This window comes from Lutjanus erythropterus, chromosome 4 (genome assembly GCF_056507025.1).
Source record: "Lutjanus erythropterus isolate fLutEry1 chromosome 4, fLutEry1.hap2, whole genome shotgun sequence".
Taxonomy (NCBI): domain Eukaryota; kingdom Metazoa; phylum Chordata; class Actinopteri; order Lutjaniformes; family Lutjanidae; genus Lutjanus; species Lutjanus erythropterus.
Window position 1 is genome coordinate 47,952,352 of NC_139320.1, and position 27,291 is coordinate 47,979,642.

Consider the following 27,291-nt stretch of genomic DNA (forward strand, 5'->3'; position numbering starts at 1 on the left):
TAAGTGCAAAGAGGACGAGAGGAGAGAAAGCTGACGGCCGCAATTCAGAGTGGATGAAAATTACAGCCACAGACTCATTGAGCAACATTTATCTGTGTGATTGGTATTAAAAGTCACACTGAAATTCAAGCAAAGTAATACAAATAAAAATATAATTTAGACAATAATGAAATTCATGAATATGGGGACTGTTTGACAGTCAGAAACAAAAAGGCAAAGACAGGCCCTGGAGGTGACACAGAAGGAACTGATTTCATCTCCAACTGTGTCCATGAGAAGGTGAGAACATAAAGAGACAGAGACATCAGTGGATTTTTCCACGGCATCCAAAGGGGCAGCAGATGATGACACACGGGTGACACACTGAGATGTTAACAAAAACAGACGCACACGCCGTACCGTAGTCAGAGACACACAGAGACACTCACCAGGCCTGAGGTTTCCTCTTGAGCAGGCCCTGTCTCCTCCACTGAGAGTGGGGGCTGAGATGGTAGGTCAGCTGACGACAAACTTTCTCCATCGCCCCGAGAGAGTCGCCCTCCTATTGGACGAACAGAGATAGAGACATACAGACTATCAGCTCAGTTACAGAGAGGAGAAAAAAACAATCCGCTGGCTCGACTGGAGGGATTCAGCACGATGGCATCAGCGTAAAAAAACAGCTGCAAACATTCACCAGAACTAAACAGACAAAATCAGTTTCTGTGTTCCTGGAAAGGGATTTCCCACATCATTTTATGAAAAGAAAAAAAATCAAAACAAAACAAAAAAGGTAAAAAAAAAAAAAAAAAAACAGCATGTAGACTAAAATTGTTAGATTCTTTTCAATACAAAAAAATTGTGTTAAAAAACTCTGGTGACGTTAAAGAACTTGTAAAGCAACAATGAATATGTGTTCTGAGTTTGTCACACCACACCACAGAAACGTGTTATTAAATAAAAAGATAAGTATAGATGAATCCTGTGACTGCTTTGTGTGTTCCACCATCTTCTACTAGGGAACCTCAAATTTGCGAGACTCTCGTGACATCTTTCATCAAAATCTCACGAGATCTTGCGGATGCCAACCTCCATTAAAATCCAACGACAAAGAGGAAGAAAAAGATCTTGCCAATCTGGGGTTCCCTTCTAGACACCATGTCTGCTGTTACTTGCTAATTGTGTTATGCTAATAGTTTGTGCTATTAATGTTCTTAAAATTTTACAAATGTACGACTTTACGTTGGTTGTGACAGTGATCAGAAATGGATAAAAGAGAAGAGGAAAAAACAGACCACCTCCGGCACATTTAAGTAATGAAGTATGAATTCACATTTTTCATCAGGTATTCAAGATTATCATGAACAAAGTTCCTCTCTGTTAATACTTCTGATCCGCTATGACACACGGTGGAAGAACTGATATTTCTAACTAACAAAAGTTAACCAGCAAAATCAGTATCAGTTGTTGAGTTTGCTAGCTTAAGAAAGGTTGGGGGAATATGTTGAATATTTCAGATTTGAGGGTTACAAACAGAACAGAGCTACAAGGAGTGTGAACATTAGACTTAGATTCTTCAGGCTGCCAGACAACCAAGTCCAGATGAAAGCTAATGTTTCTGCTCTGGTGTGAAACTTGGCAACTGTTATATGTTGGCAAAAAAGAACTTATTAAACAGGTGATATGATGGTCTATCTGTTAACTTGTTTTTATATCCTGTAATAACCAAAAACAGTGAATGCAGATTTATCACACTGGTTGCTACCTTGCTAAAAAAAAACTGCTAAATCGCTGACGAAGCTAAACACCAACACAGATTACTGCAGGACTGTTACTCTATATTTGGAAACACGTGTCATATACCAGACAACTCACTTGGAAGAACTGTATAATATTATCGTACCCCATAAGAGAATTCAGTCTTTATCTATCCTATACTACACTAAACAGTAGGGGTGTAACGATTCACTCCAGCATCCAATGCATCAGACTTTAATGTGTTGAGTGCATCGGTTCAGACGCATCGATAAAAAGCTGAACGTGAATCGGAAACAAATCGATGCAGCACTAGTGTATTGATAAATCTCATTGGGATGCGCATACATTTAATTTTGGCATCAGGGAGCTGCTGCTGTAACTTTCCTCCATCTTCTCTGTCCTCCTGTCTCTGCCTGCACCGCTCTCACTGAACGCCCGCTGCCGTGCTTACAAAAACAAGCGCTCCCTTCTCTCTCTCCTGTGTCTCCTCTTCATTTGCTTAAAACAGACGGTGACATTGTACTGCGTCGCACCACCAAACTTTCATAACGCTTAAGTGTAGACTAAGTTTGTTTCATAAGAAAGATGAGAAACGCTGCTGCAGATCATTTATGCAAAACGTGTCTGACAGCAGAGAACAGAGACACGAGTCTGACCTCAGAGACGTCATGTGACTGTGAGAGCAGAAAACACTTCACTGTTCCTCCACACTGATCTGAACCACAGCACTCTGAATATGAAACACAGCAGCAGATCATCTTACTGCAAAAATACTGATATTTTAAACAGTTTTAAAGTTGTTCACAGATTCTCATTTAGGCTACAGGATTTAATTTACATATGAGACTCATAATAAGATGTTAACACCACTGTAATGTCTCTTCTTCTCTGTCTCTACTGTTACTATATTTAGTAAAACTATCAGCATGTTTTTTTGACACTAACATCACTCTACAAATGTAGCATTAATCGAATCAAAATGTAAAGACTGACACACTGCATTGTCTTGTATTACATCATATCGTGTCATGACAGAGCTGAATCGTATCGAACCGAATCATTGGCCATTTAAAGATTTATACGATATATCGTATCGTTGAACATGTATCGAGATACGTATCGAATCGTTCTCAGTCAGTGAGATACACACCCCTGCTAAACAGTCTACTGTTTGACATGGACATATGACAGTCAGCATTAAAATTTTCATTTATACAGAAAAGAAACAAACCCATGATGATGTGATTTGACTTGTTGGGGTCTTTATCAAACAAACATGTTGTTTTCAAGATTTTCAGGTCGGGGCATCTCTGCAGCACTACAATACAAAACTGTAATTCTGATTTCTCTTTTCCAAAAATTGTGATTTGGTTCTGTGATTTGGGTGCTACACTTGGCTGTATTGCATTTATTGATTTGATAGCAACTAATTGTGCCCCCTAATTTCTAATAACTAATGATGAGCAGCATTCACAAGACCAGCGTCCTGACGCTTGTACACCTATATGGAATGCAGCCTTCATGTTTTTAAATTACATCTGTGTTTATAATCTGTGTATTCTCACTTATTTTCTCAATTAATCAATGAGTGGTTTGGTCCATGAAATCACAGAAAATGGTGAAAGATAGTTGTTTAATTGTTGCAGCTCTACCTCATTATGTCACTGTCTCCCCGCTACCAGACTCCTTTGACAAAAGCAGTACTTTTACAATACAAACAATAAGCAGGAAGACCTTTCTGGGGATTTGCATTTTAAATAACATCATCAAATTTACATGTGTCCGAGTGTGTAAAATGAAACAAGAAGCTGGACCCAACAATGCAGAAGTTCCTCAGTTCAGAATGTGTTTTGATAAAGAAACAATATAGAAAAAGCTTACTTAAAAGGCTGGCAGATCAAACTTTAATACAAAAAAGCAAATCCAACAAGGGCAAATGAGGAACAAAAAACAAACAAAAAAAGTGACAAAGGTCTGAAACGTGGAGGATGACACCAAAGAATGATGACAAACTGACAGAGAAACACAAGGACTGAACAGACAAGCAACTAATCAGACACAGGTGAAACAAACGGTGGTGAGAAAAGGGCAAAGATGTAAAGTCAGGACAAATGAGGGAGGACCAGGACTACAAAATAAAACAGGAAATGACCACAAACCCCCCAAATCATGACAACAGGATTAATAATGGAAAAATAAAATCTTGATAAATGATTGTCTATTATTTATCATGTATCAGTCAACCTTTATTCAGATATTTCATGTAGGCCTGGCTGATACGGCTGAAAAACCTATCATGATAATGGAGTTTCATATTGGTCGATATTGATTGATCATGTTGTGTACTCCAAATACCTTGATATTACAACAATATTGTAGGGACGACTACTATTGCTTTCACAAAATACTAACCCAATGAGGAAAAGACAACACATCTGCCATATCACAATACAATGATATCCAAAATCTATCACGATATCTAGTCTCATATCACGATACAATATTTCATGGTTAAATCACTGAGATAATTCTGGAAATGAGCAACAAGTGGTGCTTATTTGACTGATTTTAAAACATTCCCATCAGTGTGAGTCAGAAGATTTTATCCTAGATCTTTATCGTTTACAGCACTGGTTGCCAACCTGGGGCCCAGACCCCCCTTATGGGGGCGCCAAAGATCACAGGGGGTTCCCAAAGGCTTTGTCTGCTCTAGGGATGTCAAATTTAGATTTGCACACATTAATTTAATCACAATTTATACAAATGTCTGTATAAAAATCTATGCATTTGTTTTTGTCCTCAGTCAAAAATAATAGGCTACTGAGTTGGCCGCACCTCTGTGATATATCAAGCTCTGTGATAATGAATCATGATGATGGTTGAAGAAATGGAAACAATCATAACTGAATGTTAAAGTCTAGAAATAATCACCTATTATTTTGCAATATGTATCCGTGTGCGTGGAGTGTAGATGAAATGTGGGTGTTATAAAATAAAAACTTTCAATGGACGCATCTTAGTGTTCAGTCAGTCACTCACAGGTATATACAGGTATACATCTTGTATACAGGTATATTACTGTATATGTAACATGGCTTTGACACCATCATTCAACAGCATTATAGCAAACGGAGTGTGAGAGGGAGAAGGAAATGTCACGTTGGACACGACATTATCACCAAATAGGATGGAGCAGTGAAGTGTTACAGCGACAACAGACAGGCGAGAGACACGAGGATATAATTAAAGGATTTGAGCACCACTGGAGCAAAGAGGTAACAAACACACCTTCCATCAACGTCAAGTTTCTGATATGACAAGACACACACGTACTTAATATGTAAGGCTGGGGAATTAAACGCTACACGGTGCGTTGGTTGGCTGCGTCCATAATCGCTCTCTTCACTTTGTGCTATTAAGGTGGAGTGACTGAATAGTGTGTTTATGTTCCATGTGGTGCACTTAAAGGTTCACCCCATAATCAAAAACCTATTTTTTCTCTTACCTGTGGGGCTGTTTATCCATCTAGACTGTTCTGGTGTGAGTTGCAGAGTTTTGGAGATATCAGCTGCACGGATGTCTGCATTTTCTTTTATATCAGAAATATTGCCCAAGTTAGGGCCTTTTTAACTGTGAAACAGGCAGAAATACTTACTCATGCTTTTATCACTAACCGTTTTGATTACTGCAATTCACTTTTTACTGGTTTACCCAGTAAGTCGATTAGAAGACTACAGCTAGTTCAGAATGCTGCGGTCAGAGTTTTGAACCAGAACCAAGAATGTGTATCACATTACCCCACTGATTCATTTAGAAGTGATTTTAAAGTTCTTTAATTTGTTTATAAAGCTTTGAATGACCATAATCCTCCATACATCAGGGATCTTCTGCTGATGTCCACTGATTTTCTTCTAGATGTTCCTTACGTCCCCCATAAATGTATTGGTAAGAGTGCTCTCTGTTTTTATGCCTCTAAACTATGGAACTCGTTGCCTTTGGACGTAGGAACAGCGAGCTTTTGTGGTATTTTTAAAAGGAAAATAGAGAGCTAAAGTTATAACCTTGGTTTATTAGGCTTCAATCAGATTATTTCATTTCTCAGCGTTTTTTTTTTTACTTAATTCTACTGACTTAATTAAAAAAAACATTTTACTGTTTTATTGTTGTATTTTATAATTTAATTAATTAATTTATTTAATTTAATTTTTACTTTTTTCCCAAAAGTTTTATTTATTTCTTTAGTATTCTTGTTTTTGGCTGAATGTGTGTATGAAAGGTGCTAAAGCTGAGTTGAGTTGAATATAATGGAACTAAATGGCACTCGGCTTGTGGTGCTTGAAGCCCCAAAAAACACATTTAAAAAAACTCAAAACCAGTGTCTGTTTCCAAAAATCATGACCCAGTTACTCAAGATAATCCACAGATCTTATTAGAAGTTTCTTGTAAGAACTACTTTTTTCTAGTAGAAAAGAAAGTAGTTCCTCAGTGAAAGAAAGGTCTGTGTAATCTACAGAGCTGTCTTTCACTGAGGTTAGGTGATTGGATGAATCAGTTCTGGCCAAATTTTGGGGCGATATTTGTCATTTTACTTTGCAAATATAATAGTCTGCTGAGTACTGCGCCCTCATCCAGCGGCGCAGTACGAGTGAGTGTATGAAGCTGGGTGAGGAGTGAGAGGTAAACAGCCTGCAGAGCCCGGCTCATTGCTCTTCTTTTCACAGGATTCACTTTGACCAAACAGAGCTGGTGATTGTTGTTAGAGTGGACAGAATAACAAAGACGGTTTGGGTGAGTTTTACATGTTTTCTGTTGAGTTTGAATGAGGTGTGTTTTATGAGGAGTAAACGAGCCAGTTAAGCTTGTCTTAGTAAAACAGAGAAACTTGTGTTCAGAAGGAGTATAGTTGTATTTCTCTGTTTAAAAAGAAAAATAGATGTTATGATATTTAATTTCTTTACATTTTGTGAGTTAATTTTGCTAACCGCCGCATGCACGCATCTCCCATCTCAGACTTGAGAGGATGAGAGGAGGTGAGAGGGGGGATGAAGATATCGTCAATCACTGATGGGTGTGCTGATGATTGTCAGCTGGAAAATTTTAACATATCATCCAACCCTACTGTGGATTTTCTCAAGCAACCAGGTCATGATTTCTGTTAAGAGACACAGGTTTTGAATTTTTTTTTAATGTATTTTTTGATGCTTGGAGCAGCTCAAGGAGAGGAGGCAGACGTCTCTACAGCAGATGGCAAAAAAATCTAGATGAATAAAAAGCACTACAGGCCAGAGGGAAAAAAAAGTACTTTTGATTAGGGGGTGAACTGTCCCTTTAAATGTTCATACACTGCAATGAAAACTGTTATGTAGAAAGCATGTGCACGATTTTCCCATGATGAAACGATTTGTCTCGGTACCCCAGATGACTGACGTGTAAATTACTGTCATGTGAAACGTCTTCTGGTGATGACGCAAAACAAGCATGGATGAAAATTGTCCAACGTGTCAATTTGCTCCTCGGTAAAAAGACCCCGACTGAGTTTTCATCATGAAGGGAACAGTTAATGAGGAAGCAATTTCAGACAACAGCCACTGAGTTACTGATGCACCGCCTCATCTCTACCCATCTGCCTCACTCTCACCACAACCATAACTGCCTCTGTGTGTGTGTGTGTGTGTGTGTGTGTGTGTGTGTGTGTGTGTGTGTGTGTGTGTGTGAGGCTTCCACCCATATTGAAATGTATTTATTCAGGTGGTGAGTCAGGTTTGCAGGTCCCCAGTATCAAGTCTAAAACAGATGGTGAGGGGAAGAAGTGATATCAACAAAGACATTCAGTGTTCCCTAAACTGTGAGGTTGTTCAGGTCAGTGTGTGTGTGTGTGTGTGTGTGTGTGTGTGTGTGTGTGTGTGTGTGTGTGTGTGTTTGATAAAATACTGAAGGGCAGCAGTTGGATGGTAAAGAAGAAAAACAATTTTCCAGCAGAGAGCACTTGTGAAAGTGGATGAATTTGATACCCAGGGGGAAGCGGAGAAAGAGTTCTTCCACTTCCGCAGCTGCCAAATGAATTTCTCATTTTTCAAATTAAATGAAGTGATAATGATTCCCATAGAGAAACTGTGAGGATGTTCTTGTAAATGTATCTGTGTGGTCAGGCGTTGTAAAAAAGTTGAGGACACATTGTAGTTGTTATGTAAATTCATTATTTAGATTCATAGTCAGAGAACAAATTTTCAAAGTTTTTCAGATTTTCATTTTTCTTGTCTCAGTACTCGACTCTGCTGACTGTAACTCCTTTCTTTATATATTTATATATATTTTACTAGAAGCTGCAATGCATCAATATTTTTATAGCAACAGTGACTCAAAGTACTATCTGAACTGTGCACAGACAAAGCTTTTATTTTTTTCAGACTTTTCATTCCTACAGAACATTTGAGTGTTTTTGAGCTCATTGTTTTGGTTTGCACTCATCACTATATCCTAGCACCGTCTGTACACGACCAGCCCCACAGCAGACAAAGTTAACAACATAGTGGTTAGCCTAAGATGGTTACACTGTGGCCACAGACTTGGGTTAAACACTCTGGGGGTAAAAAAAATTATGTTATTTTAGATGGTTTCTGCTGGCTACAGTTTGCCACCACAGACAAAATAAAATCGCAAAAGAAAACAAATAATCTGCAATCAACTATCCACCTTCATAGGCTCTACCAGTGAAGGCCAATTCAGTTATTAATGTGACTGTATGTTGCATTTCTAGATCAGCTGCTCTGATCTGTGGTAAGGAGACCTCTGATTTTAGCCTGACTTCTAGCTGGTAGCTAGCTTTTCACACCGCAAACCAACTCTTTAAGAACGTGGGAAGATGCCGTTAGTGACTTTGGTTTTCCTTCTCTTCTTTCTGTGCCAGCAAACATAGTCTTTCAGTACTACATTATGCTAAACCTGAGCTTATCTTCACACTAACAGCTGACTAAAGTAATTTATCTAGGCCTAGCATAGGCTAATCACAGCCTGAAATGAGGTTGTTTACAGACTAAAATCTGCTGGAACCAGCATCACCAGTTGTGGGGGGGATACAAACATGTTACATACATTACCATGAAGGTGTTAGCTAATGCTAATTTGTCTAAATTAAGGCAAACTTAGCTAAACCAAGCTAGCCATGACAAGAGGCAAACAGCAACCAGCGCCTTCTTAATGCTAGCATCACTTTACAACTTGTCAGCTACAGTTGTAGCAGCACTTAATGATGAACCAACTCTCTAAGCATTTCTTTTGATCAAAATGATGTAATTCAAGTGTCCGTAAGTTGTGACATTAAAATGTGACCCAAAAAGACGCCATTTACACCATGTTTTTAGCCTAAATGTCAACTGTAGCCTCTCAGACCTGATCCGTGTGAACACGCCTGAAGCAGGTACACAGGGCGTTTTGTGACCCGGAGATCTTCACCCATCCTCACATCAGCACAGGGGCGAGTAGATATTGAGTGAAATTTCATTTTTGGGTGAACTATCGCTTTAAAGACTGAATGCTGGACTTAAATTCACCCGGTGGACAAAAGCGCACCTTCAAATGAATACTAGTGTTACACTTTGTCTGCTGGATGGTTCCTACATGAAACTGCTCACAACATTTGTGTGAATTATCTTGAGTAATCAGGTCAGGATTTTTGGAGAGAAACACTGGTTTTGAATTTTTAAAATGTATTTTTTGGTGCTTTGAACTTCACAAGCTATTAGTTCTATTATATTGGAGAGAAGGCCAACATCTCCAAAACTCTGCAACTTGCACCAAAACTATCTAGATGGATAAACAGGCCAGGTGAAAAACATGTGTTTTTGACTTTGGGGTGAACTGTCCCTTTAGCACTATTGATTCATAGATACAGACACTAGATATAGATACAGATATTGATCCACTCTGAACCAATGCACCAGACACATTTTAAGTCTCAATCTCTAACTAATAAGAAATATTTTAACATCTTATTATCTTTTTAGACAAACGTTTCAATCACTGTGGTTCTTGTTTATCTTAGTAGAGGCGTATTGCTGTTGACACTCATGCTAATGTACAGTAAGAGCGGTCTCATCATGTCAATAAAGCTGCATGAATTGAATTGTGCTGAAGTGTATGAGGGAAGAGCTCGGGTCGATGAGAACAGCAGCTGCAGCAGCTGGTTGGAGCCTCATGGCTTCACCGTGGCCTTTTCTACAATTTCACTGCTTCATCCCGCTCTCACTCTCTCATCTCTTCCTTTCATTTTTTCTTTCGTCACCGCTCGCTGAGCTTTACCTCGGCCCGTATTTTTTCATTCCTCCCTCTTTCCTCTGTTGTCCTGCCTCCCCCTCCCCTCCTCTCTCTCGTTACATTATTGATACAGAACACATCTATGAATCTTTGCAGTCTCCAGAGGACTGATGACCTCTCCTCTCTTTCTCCGCTGTCTCCATCTCTCTCTCTTATTTATCTGTCTGCTTCATCTTTATTCCTTCCCCTCAGGCTCGCCTACTGATAAAGTTAGTTTGCAGAGTACAAATGGAACCATTACTTTAGTCCTATTTTTCACTGCATGCCCTGCATGCTCTGGTAAATTACTGCTAAACTGTTCCTCCATTCTGCAGATGAATTGTTCGGATAATTCAATCTTATTGCTCTCCTTTCAGCGGTCAAGAGGTGCAAGGGAAGACCTGGCAGACAGCTGACTCAGAGTCATGGCTGGATCTCTGATCTCAGGAGGAAAAACACTTTATGGGGGAATAGATATCATTGCAGACACTGATGTCTGCTGCATTTTTGTTGTAATTTGAGTGGACTTTTAAAAAAATCTATGTCAGTGTTTTTGCACTCAATGCACTTCTTAGTTTCCTCTTATACTGGATCTTAAACAAAGCAGTATGAAGAAATAAGAAAATCCTACATGAGATTCATGAAACGTTGAAAGCCAATTTTGTTCTTGCCCTAAGTATGCTAATAAATCATGTTTGATCTTTGGATATGTGTGCTAGGACGTTTGCAGTGAGCAAATGGAAACACTCCAATAAATCCATATAAAAGCAGCAGACCACATGCTGCCACTACACACTAACAGCAGGATAATCTAAGCTAGCAGCTAACTTATAGTAGCACACTTTCAGACACTGATGCATCAAAACAAGCCCATTATTTACACACACACATGAATATTTATGACTGAAACAACTTGTCTGATAGTCCGGATGCATTAACAGTTCAACAGTAACAACTAGCATGCTAACTTTGTAAGTAGCCGTTAGCTCCGTTAGCCATGTTGTGGTGTCCCCACGGTGGCTGTCAGTGGCTCAAAACTGCTGAAATCAGACCCAGTAAGTCCAAGAGTGATGCCGAACTGCAGATCGGTTGTTCCGTCACTTGTCTACCTTCACCATAGAATAGACGAATGTCTCTTCCTCGTTAAACATTAGCAATGATAACGTTAAGCCGTTGACTCAGCTAACAGTGAAGTATGGAGTCATCAAGACACAAATTAACGGGCAGATGATCACGTACGAACTAGACATCCAGAGTAATAAACTTCAGTGGTGTGAGGAATCAGGGAATGACAGGACTGATAAAACTCAGTCAGAAAGCACACGTGTGTCTGCATCATCGTTTCCCATAGTCTTCATTCCTGCCCATCTAGAGAGAAATGCAGCCCTGAAGTTTTTGAAACTGAAACGGGGCCACCAAATGTCCTAAAATCCCAGGGCAGTGTGGACAGCAGGTGGAAACAGCAAAACTAGTGTGGATGTTGTTTCTGTTCCTTTTCCGTTCCTTTTCCTCTTTTAACAGCAGGTACAGCATGTATCCAAGACAAATTTCCTTCGGGACATAAAGTCTATCTTATCTTTTCCTTTTCCTTCCCTTCGTGATTTGCACATGGCTGCGAGGTCAGGTAAGAGCTGACCTTTAGCTGCTTTTCACACACATATTGTTAAGTCAGGGTTAAGCTAAGCACAGGGCTGTATGATTCACACTGCACTTCTTCATCTGTTGGTACACAGACTGATGTGAACATTGCAGAATGTTTTGTGACTACTCCTTTATTTTAGCCCCGTTTCACACTGGCACTTTTTAGACCTGGGTTTAGTCCCTTTTTAGGGGATTACCCCACAAACTCAGCCCAGTCTAAAGCTGGCTCCTTGTGATGTGAAGGATATTTGCTTTTCTTTTTTTTTTTTTTTCAAGGGTAGGTTGAAATGAGAAACTCATGAACTTGGTATTTGTAAAACCCTGGCTCTGCCCCAGATGTGCTGTTGCCTCCAGTTGATAAAACTACAAAAATGAATGAATGTTTACTACAAAAATGAAAAAAGTATGTGATAAAGTAAAAGATGGATGAGTGTGTGTGTGTGTGTGTGTGACTGTAGTGCAGGACCTTTCCCCAATTTTTATTCAAGAGCGTGGTCTTGTAATTTTTTGACCATGACTCATTGATTTCACGTTCAGATTTTGTTTTTCCTCAGAACCCTGCCCATGCACTCAGATAACCCTGCTTGTGTTTATATTTGCTCTGCCTCCGCTCACACTGTATGCTCGCACTCTGATTCGCCGTTGCTTTCACAGATTTCCTGCGCTCCAGCTCCGGCTCTTCTCCTCACACTCGGGCTGCTCCTGTACGCCTGTGAAATGTCTCTCGGATTTCTCACCTGCTCTCAACTCTGTCGAGTTTCCCGGCCAATAAAATGCCAGGTGTAATGTCAACCAAGAAAACGATTCCTGCCTCGGTGAGGGTGAGTTCGCTGTAGTTCTTAGAGGATCCCTTACAGATAGTTACCAGCTTCCTCCACTCCCACCCTCCAAGGCTTAACAACTCTTTCTGCAGTATTTTCCTTCTTTCTGTTTATTAATTTTTCACTGGAACTGCTGTTTTCCCTCATCTCTTCCATTATTTTATTCTATGACCGTCCCAGCTTTCTTTTCTCTCTTTTCTATCTGAATTGTTCTGAAGTCCATTTTTTGCTCCATCAGATGGTTTCGCTTTAGTTGAGGTCAAAGGAATTATTCATGACACTGTTATAAAGGCATTTGACAGTGTAATAACACTTAATGACCCTAATGACAAGTCCAAAAAGTATCACAATAATTGAGATTAATGAAAATAATCATGATGGAATTATAATGGTCCCCTGACAGACAGTGTCAAATCCCACCACATATGACAGTCAAATGTAATGTTTAAACATAAATAGTTTAAGTTTGATAATTAGACCCAATATGTGATGTTTGTGATTGTTTTTTATGGTTATGTTGTCATGTCAGTGTTATGCACACCCTTTAAATTGAAGTATTACTGAGAATATATGATATTTTAAGGTAAAAGTTAAAAAATTACAGCCTTTGTAATCTATTGTTAAAGGAATAGTTCACAACAAAATCAAAAATACATATTTTTCCTCTGGTCTGTAGTGCTGTTTATCACTTCATACTGTATTGTTGAGATATTTGCTGTAGAGATACCTTCTCTCTAATGGGGACTGTCTGACACAAGTCCTGTGTTGCTCCAAGCACCAAAAAATACATTTTAAAAATTCAAAACCATGAAGGAATTACTTTTTTCCTGTGGTAGAATTTACTAAAACTGTGGATTATCTCAAGTAACAAGTTTATGATTTTTAGAAAGATATGCTGGTTTAGTCAAATGTATTGTTTTGGTGCTTTGGGCCACTTAGTCCCATTATACTGGAGAGGAGGCAGACATCGTTATGGCTCATATCTCCAAAACTTCACCAAAAAAAAAATCTAGATAGATAAATAGCGCTACAGACCAGAGGAAAAATACGTATTTTTAATATTAGGGTGAACTGTCCCTTTTACCACAGAGACAAGAGTAAGGACAGCCTCTGATAGTTAGATGTGAAAAATAAAAGAGCTCCAGCACAGATACAGTGATGGACAGGCTGGAACGCTCTGTGTGTGTGTGTGTGTGTGTGTGTGTGTGTGTGTGTGTGTGTGTGTGTGTGTGTGTGTGTGTGTGTGTGTGTGTGTGTCACAGTGTAGGTGTTTGGCACTAAAGTGGTGGTGATTTATGAGTAAACAATAACTTACCAGTTTTCCTCATTACACACACACACACACACACACACACACACACACAGTGCGCTAAGACGTCTTCTGTGGTTCAGTTTAAATCACATTTTGTCATCTATTCATCGAAAGTCTTCAAATCTCCTCCAGTAAATTACATTTTTCTCTGAGTCCATCTTAAGCACTGAACTAGAATGTCAATATGAGCACTGAGTGTAAAAGAAAAAAAGGAAGAAGAAGAAGAAGAAGAAGAAGAAGAAGAAGAAGAAGAAGAAGAAGTCACACTGACAGATGAGGCACAAAAATGGACGGCCATTTGAGATGACTAAAATAAAATCTATTACAGACCTACAACTTTGAGAATAGGGCTGCAACTAACAATTATTTTCATCGTCAACTGATCGGTTCATTATTTCTTGATTAATTTATTCATAGTTGTTTGTCAGACAAAGGTGAAAAATGTCAATCAGTGTCTCCCAAAGCCTAGGATGATGTCGTCAGATGTCTTGCTTTACTCACAACCCAAAGATATTCAGTTAATTGTCAGAGAACATTTTAGAAACGGGGCGCTCCTGCAGCTCAGTTAGTAGACGATCAGTTCTCTGCAGTGGCCGCTGGTTCGCCTCGCGCCTGTGGCCTTTTGCTGCGTGTCGTCCTCTTTCTCTCTCCCCCCTTTCCTGTCAACTCTTCAGCTGTCACTGTCAGCAGAGACAAAAAGCCCCCAGAAATAACTGCAGCTCTATTTAAGACAAAGTGTCTCAGGATTTGGATGAAAATTCCAGTTTAATATTTTCACTTTTTACTTCAAATATAGTTCAGAATTAAAACGAAGGTTAACAGTCGTGAAGGGGATGATGAGAGATGAGACGATGAGAAGTAAATACAGGTATTGTTATGTGAACAGCTTGGGAATCACTGGACGTCGTAGGAAGACATATGGATGAGTGGGAAGATCTTGTTGTTCCTGATCCTGTTGCTTCACAGTGTTACATAGAACTAAGGAATACTGTTGCACTGGGTGTGATCTGAGAGGATTTCATTGCTGTCTTGAATACCAGTAAAAATGGCCACTGTTGCCTAGTTTTTGCATCAGAGTACTTCCATGTTACACAGACATCAGTGTGCATGCTGGGAGATAAAGTTCTACGTAAATGGCTTTGCTAGTTCAACAAACTGAGAGACAGAGATTAGTTTTATTCTAATTAATATTAAATGAAGTACTCTATTGTATCAGTATTACTTTAATGGTACAGTATAATGACTTTAATGTCACGGACATCTGTTTTCTACCCACGTTTGACTTAAAGCAGCTGTATCTGATATTTTGTCCTGAAAAAGCCACGAAAGGCTGAGCAGCGAGCTGTTGGACTCACACGGGCGGACGAGTGGACGGACGGAGGGATGGATGGAACGACACAGATGATAAGTGAGAAACAGGGAGGAGACAGAAGGCGTGTAATGGGAAGAATAAAGAGGTAAAAGACAGAGAGCCGCAGAGAAATAACAGAGAGAGGACGGAGAGAGAATCGGAGCAGCTGCGGAGACAAAGCAGCGAATCTTTCAGTATACATTCACAAACCTCCCTGAATAGACCTTTCACACTCTGCTGCTGTGTGAGACCGAGGGGAAACGTGTGAAAGTCACAAACTTTGTGTGAGCATGTCTGTGCGTGTGTTCTTATGTACAATTTTTGAAACGGGAGTGCGTGCACGAGCAGCTGTGTGTGTGAGTGTGTGCCTGTCAGGAGGATTACTGTGCAGAACTGAAGTCAGAAATCCTGGGTTTTCTTTTCCAAAAGCTAACCATGTTAGCTCTGAGTTGACTTCTTCCTGTTGCCATGGGTACCATACAGCTTATTTTACCTGCATCTTATCACATTAATTCAACTGAGTCAAAAGGCTGTCAGTGCTTTAATTTCTCCTATGTAGTGTTGATGTGTCAGTGGATTGAAGTTTTGTTCCTGTTCTTACTGTCATCCAACAGACAGAAGCCTCAGATTTGACATATTGCTCTCCTGCAGCTTTACTGTCGCTCTTATTTGCTGTAATATCAAACTACTAATGCAGATTTCTTCCTGCTGCTGCTTCACATTACTTTGGAACCACAGGGAGGCTTTTATTGTGAAGCAGCTACAGGAAATTAGCAATTATGCGTCATGTAGGCTATGTGTGAAATCACTCTCTGTTGACTACTACAATGCACAACAGTGCCTGTCTGACTGCATACTGTATGACACTATGTAACGTACAATGGAACAAAAACTAGGCCTTCTTACTGCGAGTAATCCTATGATGCAATGCGTCACATTTTTTAAACGGCGAACTCATCTACAAGCAATGGGTAGATAATTATTGGGCAACAGGTCGGCTTTGGTACTGAGCTTTGCTGTTGCAGGTGGGTTTGCAAAACTCGACCTGTGCAGGACTCTTGTGTAAGGTGACCAGCTGCTTCAGACGAATAACTCTTTTTCTTTTTGTTTCTTTTCCTGTCAGAAAATATTTTTCATAGCTATCGACTGCTATTGTTTGTTAAAGACGAATCTGCTCGATAAGACAGGGACATTTTTTTGTTACTGTTCTCTCATTGGATCCGTTTAAATATTGCAGGGAGGAACGATAAAAAAAAAGGAGCAGCAACTGGATAGACAGAGCTGGATAGATAAATACCTGCAGGTGACAGATGTGCAGAAAAGCACCAGGCCACAGCTGCATCATGACCTCTGATCCCAGTTGCTCACAGCACGGCTCGGTGCAAGAACCCAGCTTTTTACACGGCTAACTGAAGTCAGACTTGTCTCATGGGTCCAACACCTCTTAGTCCTCTTTCTAGAAAAACCCACTCGGTGCACGTCATGTTCTCTTTCTACATTATATAATCATATTATATGAAAATAATTTCACCTGGTCAATAACTCAACACAGTGCATTACTACATTAAGAACAACATATTGGTTTCCTGATGCTGGTATTTGATTAAAAGACAGAAGCAGATGGATTGATTTCATATTTACTGTAGAATCGATCAATAGGAAGAACTCACACTGGACTGATGGTAATCTAATTACACACAAGTGTGCATGAGTGTGTTTTATTATTGATAGTAGCAGCATTATCCAGGGCTTCACTGGAGTGTTTTAATGCATGTGTAATCTTTGAAGTTAGACCCGGACAGATATGACATGTTTTATTTACATTCTATACATAACGGTCACAGATATATCAGTCTATAACAGTATCAGTGTACATGTTGTTTGATATCTTTTGTTTTTTGGATAGAACATAGTGCAAATGACATTTCTGAGGAGTTAAATATGTGTTAAAGTTCACAAAACCTGACACGTGTGACACGTGGTGAAAAATCTGATATTTTATGGGTCTTCTACAGAAGTGTGGCAAAATGGCTCAACAGTTAACAACAATAATTAAGTTAATGACAGTTAATGACAATACTGACATTTTGGACAAAAAAGTTTATTGTTAAACTGTAAAATGTCCTTTCTCCATTACATATCTCAAGTGTTTGATAAGCACATTTGATCATTGCAATATGCCCTATTGTCAGTTAAATAAAATCACTGTGGATAAATAAAACTTAAACCTGTTTAAGTTTAAGTTGTTGTTTGTGGCATATAATGACGTACTGTAATTGATTCATTGGTAATCTGTTTGTCTTCTCCTTTTATCTCCCTGAATGATCCATAAATTTATCATAGTGAGGAGCACTGATGTAATTAATGATTATTTTTCTATTTATGCGCAAACACAACTACCTCTATCAATTAATCCTGTCTTTTAACTAAACAGGTTTCCAGTTCCTTTGTTTATTTGTGGAGAGGTCGTATTAATCCTCCGGCAGTGTTACTGTGTTTATAATCATCAGATGGATTAATCAGGCTGTGAGGTGGGTAAAGTTCATTCAGTCTGTTCTCTGGAGAACCGACTGAAACGTAAGAGATTGAAAGAGGACGTCCATATAAAGTCACAGCTTGCGTTCTGTCACAGTGTGTTTGCTACGGTCATGTTTTCAACAACACAATCTCGACGGGCTGTGCAGCCGTCACTGACAACTTAAAAACAGCAGACAGCCACAGCTGTGTGGAATAACACCGTGGTGAAGTGGAGGAAGTGAAACAAACAGAGCAGAAAATGGGCAGCAAACAACATCCTTAAAACATGTTCCCGACGCACAAATGTGGTGTTATCAGCCGCCTGAAGGCAGCGCAGGTTACGTGCGTTGGGGGCGAGGGGTCTTTGAGAATACTCTTGTTCTTTTACGGCACCGCTTGATGGAAATTTCCTTTGTGACGGGAAGTTTTCAACCAATGTGTCTGTGTGGCTTTGCAGTCTTTGAGACTGCAGTGATGACAAGGATGAAAGAGTAACAACTTAAATCCACTTTCTTCAGTCAGCAGTAATTCACTCATTCTGAGACAAAACCGTACTTTGAGAGGCTTCTGATTTTTACTCTTCAATTATGCTGGAAAATATATTTTAAAAGGTCAAACACTTGGCTATTAAACTTTGTAAGAGGTCAGCCTCCTAGAGATTTTTATTAAATATAGATATAGTCTTGTGAAGTTGAATTTTTCTTTTTGATTTCGCAGCAGTCATATTGAGCAGACATTTTATTTTTCAAAGTTGTTCAGAGTTTTCTTAATTCTAATCAAAATATACATTTTTAAAACAATTCTTACTTAGATTAGATTTAGAAGGACGACAGAACTGACATGATACGGTTGTGACACATCTGATAGAAAAATATAAAGTTTACAGCAGCAGTATTCCCGCCATTTTTAAACCAGGAAGTGAGACAGGGGTCCTTAGGGTAGAGCTAACTCTTTTTATGCCTGATAAAATCATGTTTTTGTAAAAATCTGACAGAGTTTATGGAAATCTGACACACAAATTTAAAGAGATGACATTTTCATAAAAAAAAAAACTTTTTAAAACAAAGATGATTATAATAGCATATTTTCACACCTGATTTATTAGCAGGTATTACCTTTTGAAGGCTTCTAACACATTTTTAAAAAGTTAGAAGTTTAAAAAGAAAAATAAAGCAAAGCAAAGCAACCAATCCTCAAAGTACAGATTTTCACCCAAAATATTGATTTCATTTTTTTTGCATTGTTTGTCCCAGTTGTCACAATGTACAATCACTTTATTATACTTATTTTGAGTTCAGAGAAAATGTAGTAATTCTGTGTAATTCTGTCAGAAATGAAACAACAGTACTCCGTGTGGGATACTGCCTGGTACTCAACACCCCTGAAGCACAAGACAATGAGCCTCATGCAAGAACCACTTGTACAAACAGATTTGTTCTTAAGTGGTTTGTATGAGTGATTTAGAAAAACCTGTTGCATTCAAGTGCTGCATTTTGAATTTTCTCCTCTGGCACTGTAGCAAGTGTACCTGTTGTATGAGGAGGAGTGCAATTAGTCTGCTGTCATCCAAATCTAAGTCAAGTTTGGAGTTTGAAAAGCCTATGCAAAATCATGCTTCATAATTATGTTGACATTATAAAAGGATGCAAAAAAACAAGGAGATAATGATATTTTGATGCAGTCCCCGCTTTGATTGACTGATTGATTGATTGATTGGATTGATTGAAGACATAAAATTAAAAAAATATACAAAAAACGAGGATGAATTAAGGACGGTGTGGGCCCGCTTCCAGAACAAAACAACAGGGGGTGCATTTGAAATGAGCTGGGGTGCACTAGAATCTGCAGCTGTGGGCTGGCAAAGGCAATGAAAGATAGTGTGGGCGTTCCAGTCCGAGCGTGGTCCCATATGAACGGATTATGCTGGAACACAGCTGATTAAAGTTGTAAACAGCAGCCAGTGGACACATTGTGTTGTTCCTTTCCAGCTTTGCTTCATGAGTCAGAGCGGCACCAATTATATGTTAATAAATCCACAGCCTCCAAGAAGTGCCATGTCAGAGCGAAGCGCTGTTTGCACAACCACTCACTGAGTTTACCTTCATATTTAATGAGAAAACAGCACCAGGCTGCTACAGTATAACCATACGGAGGTCTACACACACCTGACTGAGGTCAGATACATTATGATTATTGTTAAACCTGTATTGGTATGATGTAATCATCAGCAGAAGGTCAGCACAGGCGGGTTTCAATTTCTTTCTTTTTTTTATTTCAATCGCTCTTATAACGACGCGATACTCTTATCAGTCCGTGCAGATTTATGGTGATGTGTTATCATGTCGTGACGTTCTGAACCATTCAGACATTTCCTGAGGTGACGCTTTGCTGACCTGTTGTTATTTAACTGTGACTGATTGGCTGTTTGAGAAAAATGAGACCAGATGCTGAGAAAGTATTAAATAATCACCACACCCGCTGATCTATGTTCATCTGCACCCAGCCCATACGTCCTCAATATATTCCCGATCGGAGGCGTACATGGAAAGCTGCAGGCACCACAGACATGTGACCTACTGTTATTATTCAAATTTCATCTGAGGGTGCAATGCATGCTTTTGCACCCTTGTATTAATGGGGCATTAATTATGCTAATTTACAATTCTCATGAACATGTGCTCAAATACACACAGGTGACATTTACACAGTTATCTGAAGTTAGGAGAGTTTGTTGGATCTGATGAGGCATGTTCATACAAAAAGTAAGATCAAGTTAAGATGAGATTAAGAAAACTAAAATGTCTCGTTCACTCTGCTCTGAGATCAGTGTTTTTTTTACAGCACACCCCAAGTAAACAGAGTATTTGAATAATAAGTTAAAGCTGCTCTGATCAATATCTTTATATTAGCAATAGATCAAATGTTTGATGTGAAAAGGGTCACTCATGGTGACAAACCCTCAGACACTGGACTTAATGTTTATTTAATGTTTATGTTGTTCTGTGGCTGCTCGGTGTGAAACACGTTTACCGTAACAACTTCAGGATAAACATGTCAATATTGCTGTTGACAACAAAATCAATTGATGCAGGTACTAGTATTTGAAGGGGTGTGCATAAGACATGACACCATCATAACCATGACATGACACCTGTTATGAACACGAAGGGGTCTTAATGAACATTTATGATTGTTGTCGTTAAGTGTCATTTGGTTAGTTATGTAATTTTAAATGCAAAGTTGACATTGTTTGAGATGTTTTTCTTATGACAGCTTGGCATTAACCAAGACTACATAATTCATCATTGTCAGGACATCATTGTCTGTCAATGGCTTTGTTATAACAACTTGACATTAACCTAGACAAAAATGTCTTTCTTTAGACAAGTTAAAATTGACAAAGACAACATAACCTGTCGATGTCTTTGTTATGACAACCTGACACGACCAGTTATCATCATGACAGCATTATAAGCATGTCATGAATATTTTCCTTGGCCTCAACTACAGTGATACATTTTGGACTTGTCATAGAGATGTCATTAAGTGTTATTACACTGTCAAATGCTTTTATGATGGTGTCATGAATAATTCCCTTAACCTCAACTAAAGTGGTAACATGTGGACTTGTCATAAAGATGTTATTAAATGTTAGTCATACACAGGAACATCAGAGTTAGCTGATGTCCTTGTAGCTAGTTTACTTGTTGCTAAATAGGGGTGTCCCAATCTGATATTGATATCGGATATCGGTCCGATATCAGCCAAAAAACGAGTATCGGATTTTATCGGACTGCATCTAAAATCTCCGATATAAGCGCTCTGCATTTTCCGCTCCAGCCCTTCTATCCATAGTTGACTCTGGCTGCTGAATATTGTTTTCTGTTTGAGTAACATCACTTGATCAAGCCTTTTCTAACATTCCACACTACAAAATAACTAATAAAAGTATGTCTGATTCGTGCTGATATCGGTATCGGCCAATACTCAAGGCTGCAATATCGGTATCGTATTGGAAGTGAAAAAGTTGTATCGGGACATCCCTATTGCTAAAGTAAGCTAACTGCTATCTGCTGTTGACTGTAGCTGACGCTGTGCCACTCCACCTGTTATTATTATTCAAATGGATAAACAGAATTCAAGAGAACAGAAATCATAATTCTGCACATGTTCCATAAAATAAAGCCTTGTGTCATGAAAAAAGGCTTAATCGAGTTTAAAAGTAAAGTAGATTGGTCTCCTGACAACAGAATCTGAATCTGATTGGTTCCAGTTTTATAATTTGAACTGCACATCTATAATAGATGTAAAAACTTTAAAGGATTCTGCATTAACATTTCATGAAAGCCCATCAAAAGAGAAGCAGTGAAGCCTCAAGTTCTGGAAAGTAAAACAGAGCAGAGACCAGACGTGTCAGACAGGACGGACGGAGCAGAACCAGGGAAATAACACTCACTCTCTTTGGACTTCATCTCTGTTGTTACTGTCTCTCAGCACATAACAACACCACCTCTGCTGTTTCTTTCATTCTTGCACTGCGTCTCTCTGTTCACCTATCATGAACTGTACACAAAAGCCCTCGTCTTCCATTTCCTCTGCAGCTCCGCAGAGGAAGAGTGTGAAGCGTCTGACAGAATCTGAGCTGTACATTGATCCTGAACATTCTTCAGCTTCCACGATGCGTTCCAGGACTCACAATTTAAACCTGGATCAATTTTCAGTGAATACATCATTTAAGTTGGAACTACGGCCCCATCTTAAACTGATCTAAAGCACGAGGCGCACTGGATTTTTCCTCATTAGTGAGATTCAGTTTGAAGACACAGACGCACGCACGGCTGTTTAACATGAACGAAAGGTGTTTGTGATTGTGGAGATGTGTGTGCTGTGCACGCCTCAGCCAAGTCCAAGACACACACACACACACACACACATTCTTTTAAGTTCAATAGTTAGACTTTATTGCTGATAGAATATATCTTCAAAAGGCACTTTGCTAATCCACGCTCCTGTGTGGGGAAAACTTCATTTTCAGTGTTCATTAAGGCCAGTGATTTTGATTTACTTCTAGTCTTTCTTGTATCAGTTTTAGTAGAATTTTTTTTTAGTTTTAGTCTGGAGTCAGTCAACAAAAGCTTAAAACACTGCAGTCTAGTTTTTGTCAAATTGTCGTCTCTTGTGATGATCCAGAAGCTGTATTCACTCAACTGTTTCACTAAAATACTGATCCCTTTCTGGGTTTAGCTTGAACAGAGAAGCTAAAATAATTACTTTAACACAGATATATCTTGTTAGCTTACATCTAGAGGAGGAGTCTTCAATGGACTCCTTCGCTCATAGAGACACAGTATATACTGCACACACTGCAGGTTGTTGAACAAGACTTTGCATAAAAAAGACTGACTGGTTTATTTGTCCATTCATCCTATTTCACTTTATTGATTACTTTTATTAGTTTTATACATTTTGTTATAGTTCTTGTTAAAACAGCTTTTCATTTAGTTCTGGCAAAGAAACGAAAGCAAAGAGAAAAATTTTATGGGATAAATATAATGCCATAATTTGAAAATTTGAAAGAAACATCAAAAGTCAGTGTTTGAAAGCTTGAAATGTAATGAAAAAGGTCTCACAAGAAATTAAGTTCTGAAGGCTTGTATAATGTTTTGATAGGCTGAAAAAGATTCAAATCTGCAAACATTAGTTTTTGTATTTGAGTTTTAATTTCAAATCTTTGCAACATCTTTTCTTTTTTTTTTTAGTTTTTCTGTTCTTCACAGTTGCAGCATTCGTATTATTATATTTCTCCAATCAAATTTGTCACTATACTCCTGGTATTTTATTTTGTTTTCCAGGTTTCAAACCTTGTAACTGGTGATCTGAAAATGGTGCACACATGTTCGGGGAAAAAGTTTTCAAATGTTGCAACCTGAGTTTTGAAGGGGCAAAAGTTTAGGAAAAAAAGTTTAGGTAAAAACTGGGCCAATTTGGTAGGGAATGTTGTTTAGGTAAGTTTAGTTTAGTTAATTTAATTATTGTTAAATCTGATTTTAGTGTTTTACAAATAAACCGGGGAATCTGGTCATCGTACTGCACTGGGGCTGCAACTAATGATTCTTTTCATTTTTATTATCTGTTGATTATTTTCTTGATTAATCCAAACATGTGGAGCATGCAGATGCACTTTTTTTCCCCTTAAAAAATCACTCAAACAAATTAATCAATTATCAAAATAGTTGGTAATTAATTTAATAATCGATTAATCAATAAATCATTGCAGCTCTACATGCATCACTTATTAGATTTCAAGCTTTCAAACACTGCATTTTGAATTTTCACAGTTTTTTTTATTTTAATTGTTTTGAATGATGGCATCAAATACATATATATATGTATATATATCTTTGGCGTAGTTTTTCTTGATAAAATTAGGAATCACGTAAGTGTATCTTTTCATTTTTCATGTAGTGGTTGGTTTTGTGCACATATACAAAATCACTTTCACTTACACACATGAACCCATCACCATCACCAGCATCCTGTTTTCACAGGAAATGGATCAAATTAAGGAGGCAAGATGGGGTTTCAGGAGGTCTTGGCGAGGTCAGGGGAGAATTTAATAGACACACATCGCTCACACGCAGATTAGAACAATTTTATCATCTCAGAAATGCATTTGCGTCATTTCAGACATGAGGAAAGATGTCATCCAGAGGTCTAGAGATAATGATGATGATGATGATGTTTTTCAAATCTAGATGAATTTTTACAGTAAATAGATGAAAATGGGCAGTAAGCAATTGTTTAAAATAAACCTTTTAACACAGCCAGCATTGGGACAACAGTGTTTCAGCACAACGCACCACACTGCAATTACACATCAGGCCTTTTAATTCCTATCTTCTCCTCCATCACTCCCCCTTCCTCCCTCCATTATTCATCCAGTATGGCTGCTGTCACGCTTTCTTGCCCTCTCTCTCCCTCAATGACAAACTGGACTACATGAATGAACAAACACAAGGAGCTGTGCTTCCCTCAAGGACACACACAGCCACACGACCACTTGGAGCACTTCCGTAACCTAATAGTGTCAGACAAATTGAGTCAGGAGATCATCTGATAGCAGCAACAAAATTCTCTGTCTGTGTGTGTGTGTGAGCATGCACAAGCGTGTTCACTGTAATTGGCAACATTTAGGTATTTTTCAGATTAGATGATGTTTGTGTGTGTGTGTGTGTGTGTGTGTGTGTGTGTGTGTGTGTGTGTGTGAGTGTGTGTGTGTGTGTGTGTGTGTGTCTGTGTGTGTGTGTGTGTGTGTGTGTGTGTGTGTGTGTGTGTGTGTGAGTCCTACCGTCTTGGGGCAGTGGACGTATCGTGCCAGGCTGATAATCAGGTCATGCGTGATGGGGTCGACCAGGTTTCTGAAGCTGGCGTAACGGTACAACACGTCATCCAGAGATGTTGACTCCATGCCAAGGTCCTACACACACACACACACACACACACACACACACACACACACACACACACACACACACACACATATATATATATATTAAAGAAGACCAACACATATACACTTATGCAACTGTACATATAGTACATATATAGGTAACAGTTATAAAAGCAACACAATCTATTTATATACCAGATTTCATACACATGGGAAAACACATAGAAAGACCAATCCAAGCTGGAGTTGGGCAATATATCAATATTATATCAATACTGTAAACCAAATAAATATTATTTTAGAGTTTGGACATTGTTATATCGTGATATAACATAAGTGTTGTCTTTTCTTAGTTTTAAAGGCTGAATTACAGTGACATGAACATAACAGGCTGTTCTTAGCAGTGGATATAATATCCACATTACTGATGATAATTGGCTGATAATTTATCAAAAATCTCATTCCTGGATTTTCTATAGTGTTGGTACTTTTAATCTACACCAATACATCATGCTCTGAGATCATTAGTTAAGAATTTACAGCATGTTATTTGAAAAAAGTGTATATGAAGATAGATATCTTATATTGTGGCATTGCTCATAAAAAAAAAAAAAAAATCAAGATATCATTCAAAAGCCATATTGCCCATCCCTCATCCAAACACAAGAAAGCACATAAAATGTTCAGTGGATAAGATACACTCCTAATTATTTATCACTAGTGATTAGGGCTGCATGATTAAACTAAAAAAAAAACAAACAAACAAACAAAAAACAACAAAATCTCAGTTTATACACCTATGTAATTTCATTCTTATATATTTATGATGCTGATTCACTTGCTCCTATACGAGTCAAACCACATCACAAATCCCAGCTGACACACAAACCTCAATAACACAAATGTTATGCAGTGCATTTTTATTCTCAGCAGCATTTAAGTGAATCACTTTAAGTGTTCTAAAGAAAAAAAGGAAAAGAGACTTGAGGTATTTTTTTAGTTACAAGAGACTCTCTTTACAGTACAAGAGATGGTAGCATGTAATAAATGCTTTTGTTGAAAAAAATCATGTGAGAAAATAATCATCTCAGTTCTTTGGGGGAAAAATGATATTTTAGCAAGAATTGTGCAACAAATATTGACTATAACAATAAAAAAAATGTCTCACTGCCATAGTGGACTGTGATGATATCTACCATGATATTATATGGTTAGCTATTTTATTTTATTATTTCTATTTCAATTTCTAAAAGGACTGCTACTTTTTATGTTATTAAAGGAGCAACGTGTAAAATAAAGCCACAATAGAGTAGACAATAGAGGACCCACTACCTACTCCTCGCTATATTCTTTGCTGTAACTCTCTTTAGCTGTAGCTAGACTACCAGCTGCCGTTAGCTCAGTTTGGAGCGCCGGCAGAGTACTTATGTTTACAGGGTGGGCAACAGAACCAGGCTCAGCAGCCTCTCAGTGAACACAGCCTCAGACGGCCGAGACCAGGTTGATGACAGGGAGTACAGCGCTGAAGTGATTTCCAGAGATCCTGATCAGGACTCTGACTCTGGGAACGATGAAGACAGTGGGCGGGGACAGGAGAGACGTGAAGTGGAGAGGAGCAAGACACAATCTCTTCACACATAACGTGGTGGATTAAGGATTTATTTTTATTCAAACCAGGGCTGATGATCATTGAACATTGGAGAGACAAACCACGATGGTTTTGATGAGTTTTATTTTACTTCTGTTAACTTTGAAGTATGAACAAGATTGTCTTAGTTCAGTAAAAGAGAAGCTTGAATTCAGAAGGATGGACAATATTCATTCATTTTCTGTAACCGCTTATTCCCGAAGGGTTGCGGGCTGCTGGAGTCTATCCCAGCTGACATTTGGCGAGAGGCGGGGTTCACCCTGGACAAGTCACCAGTTCATCGCAGGGCTGACACACAGAGACAAACAACCACTCACACTCACATTCACATTCACACCTAAAGGCAATTTAAAGTCACCAATTAACCTGCATGCATGTCTTTGGACTGTGGGAGGAAGCTGGAGAACCCGGAGAGAACCCACGTGGACATGGGGAGAACATGCAAACTCTGCACAGAAAGACCCTGATCCAACCAGCTGGGGGATCGAACTCAGGACCTTCTTGCTGTGAGGCAATTATGGA

At 38.8% G+C, this 27,291-nt stretch overlaps 1 protein-coding gene across 1 annotated transcript in view; it reads right to left on the reverse strand.

Annotated features, from left to right (window-relative positions):
* lrrc75a (leucine rich repeat containing 75A) overlaps nucleotides 1-27,291 on the reverse strand; it is an 84,933-nt gene that overhangs the window by 37,685 nt on the left and 19,957 nt on the right. Inside the window, exons 2-3 of the mRNA XM_084716649.1 lie at nucleotides 25,020-25,148; nucleotides 429-541 (exon numbers count right to left, since the gene is read on the reverse strand). Coding sequence (XP_084572775.1) covers nucleotides 429-541; nucleotides 25,020-25,148 — 242 coding nt within the window. The remainder of the gene's footprint in view (nucleotides 1-428; nucleotides 542-25,019; nucleotides 25,149-27,291) is intronic.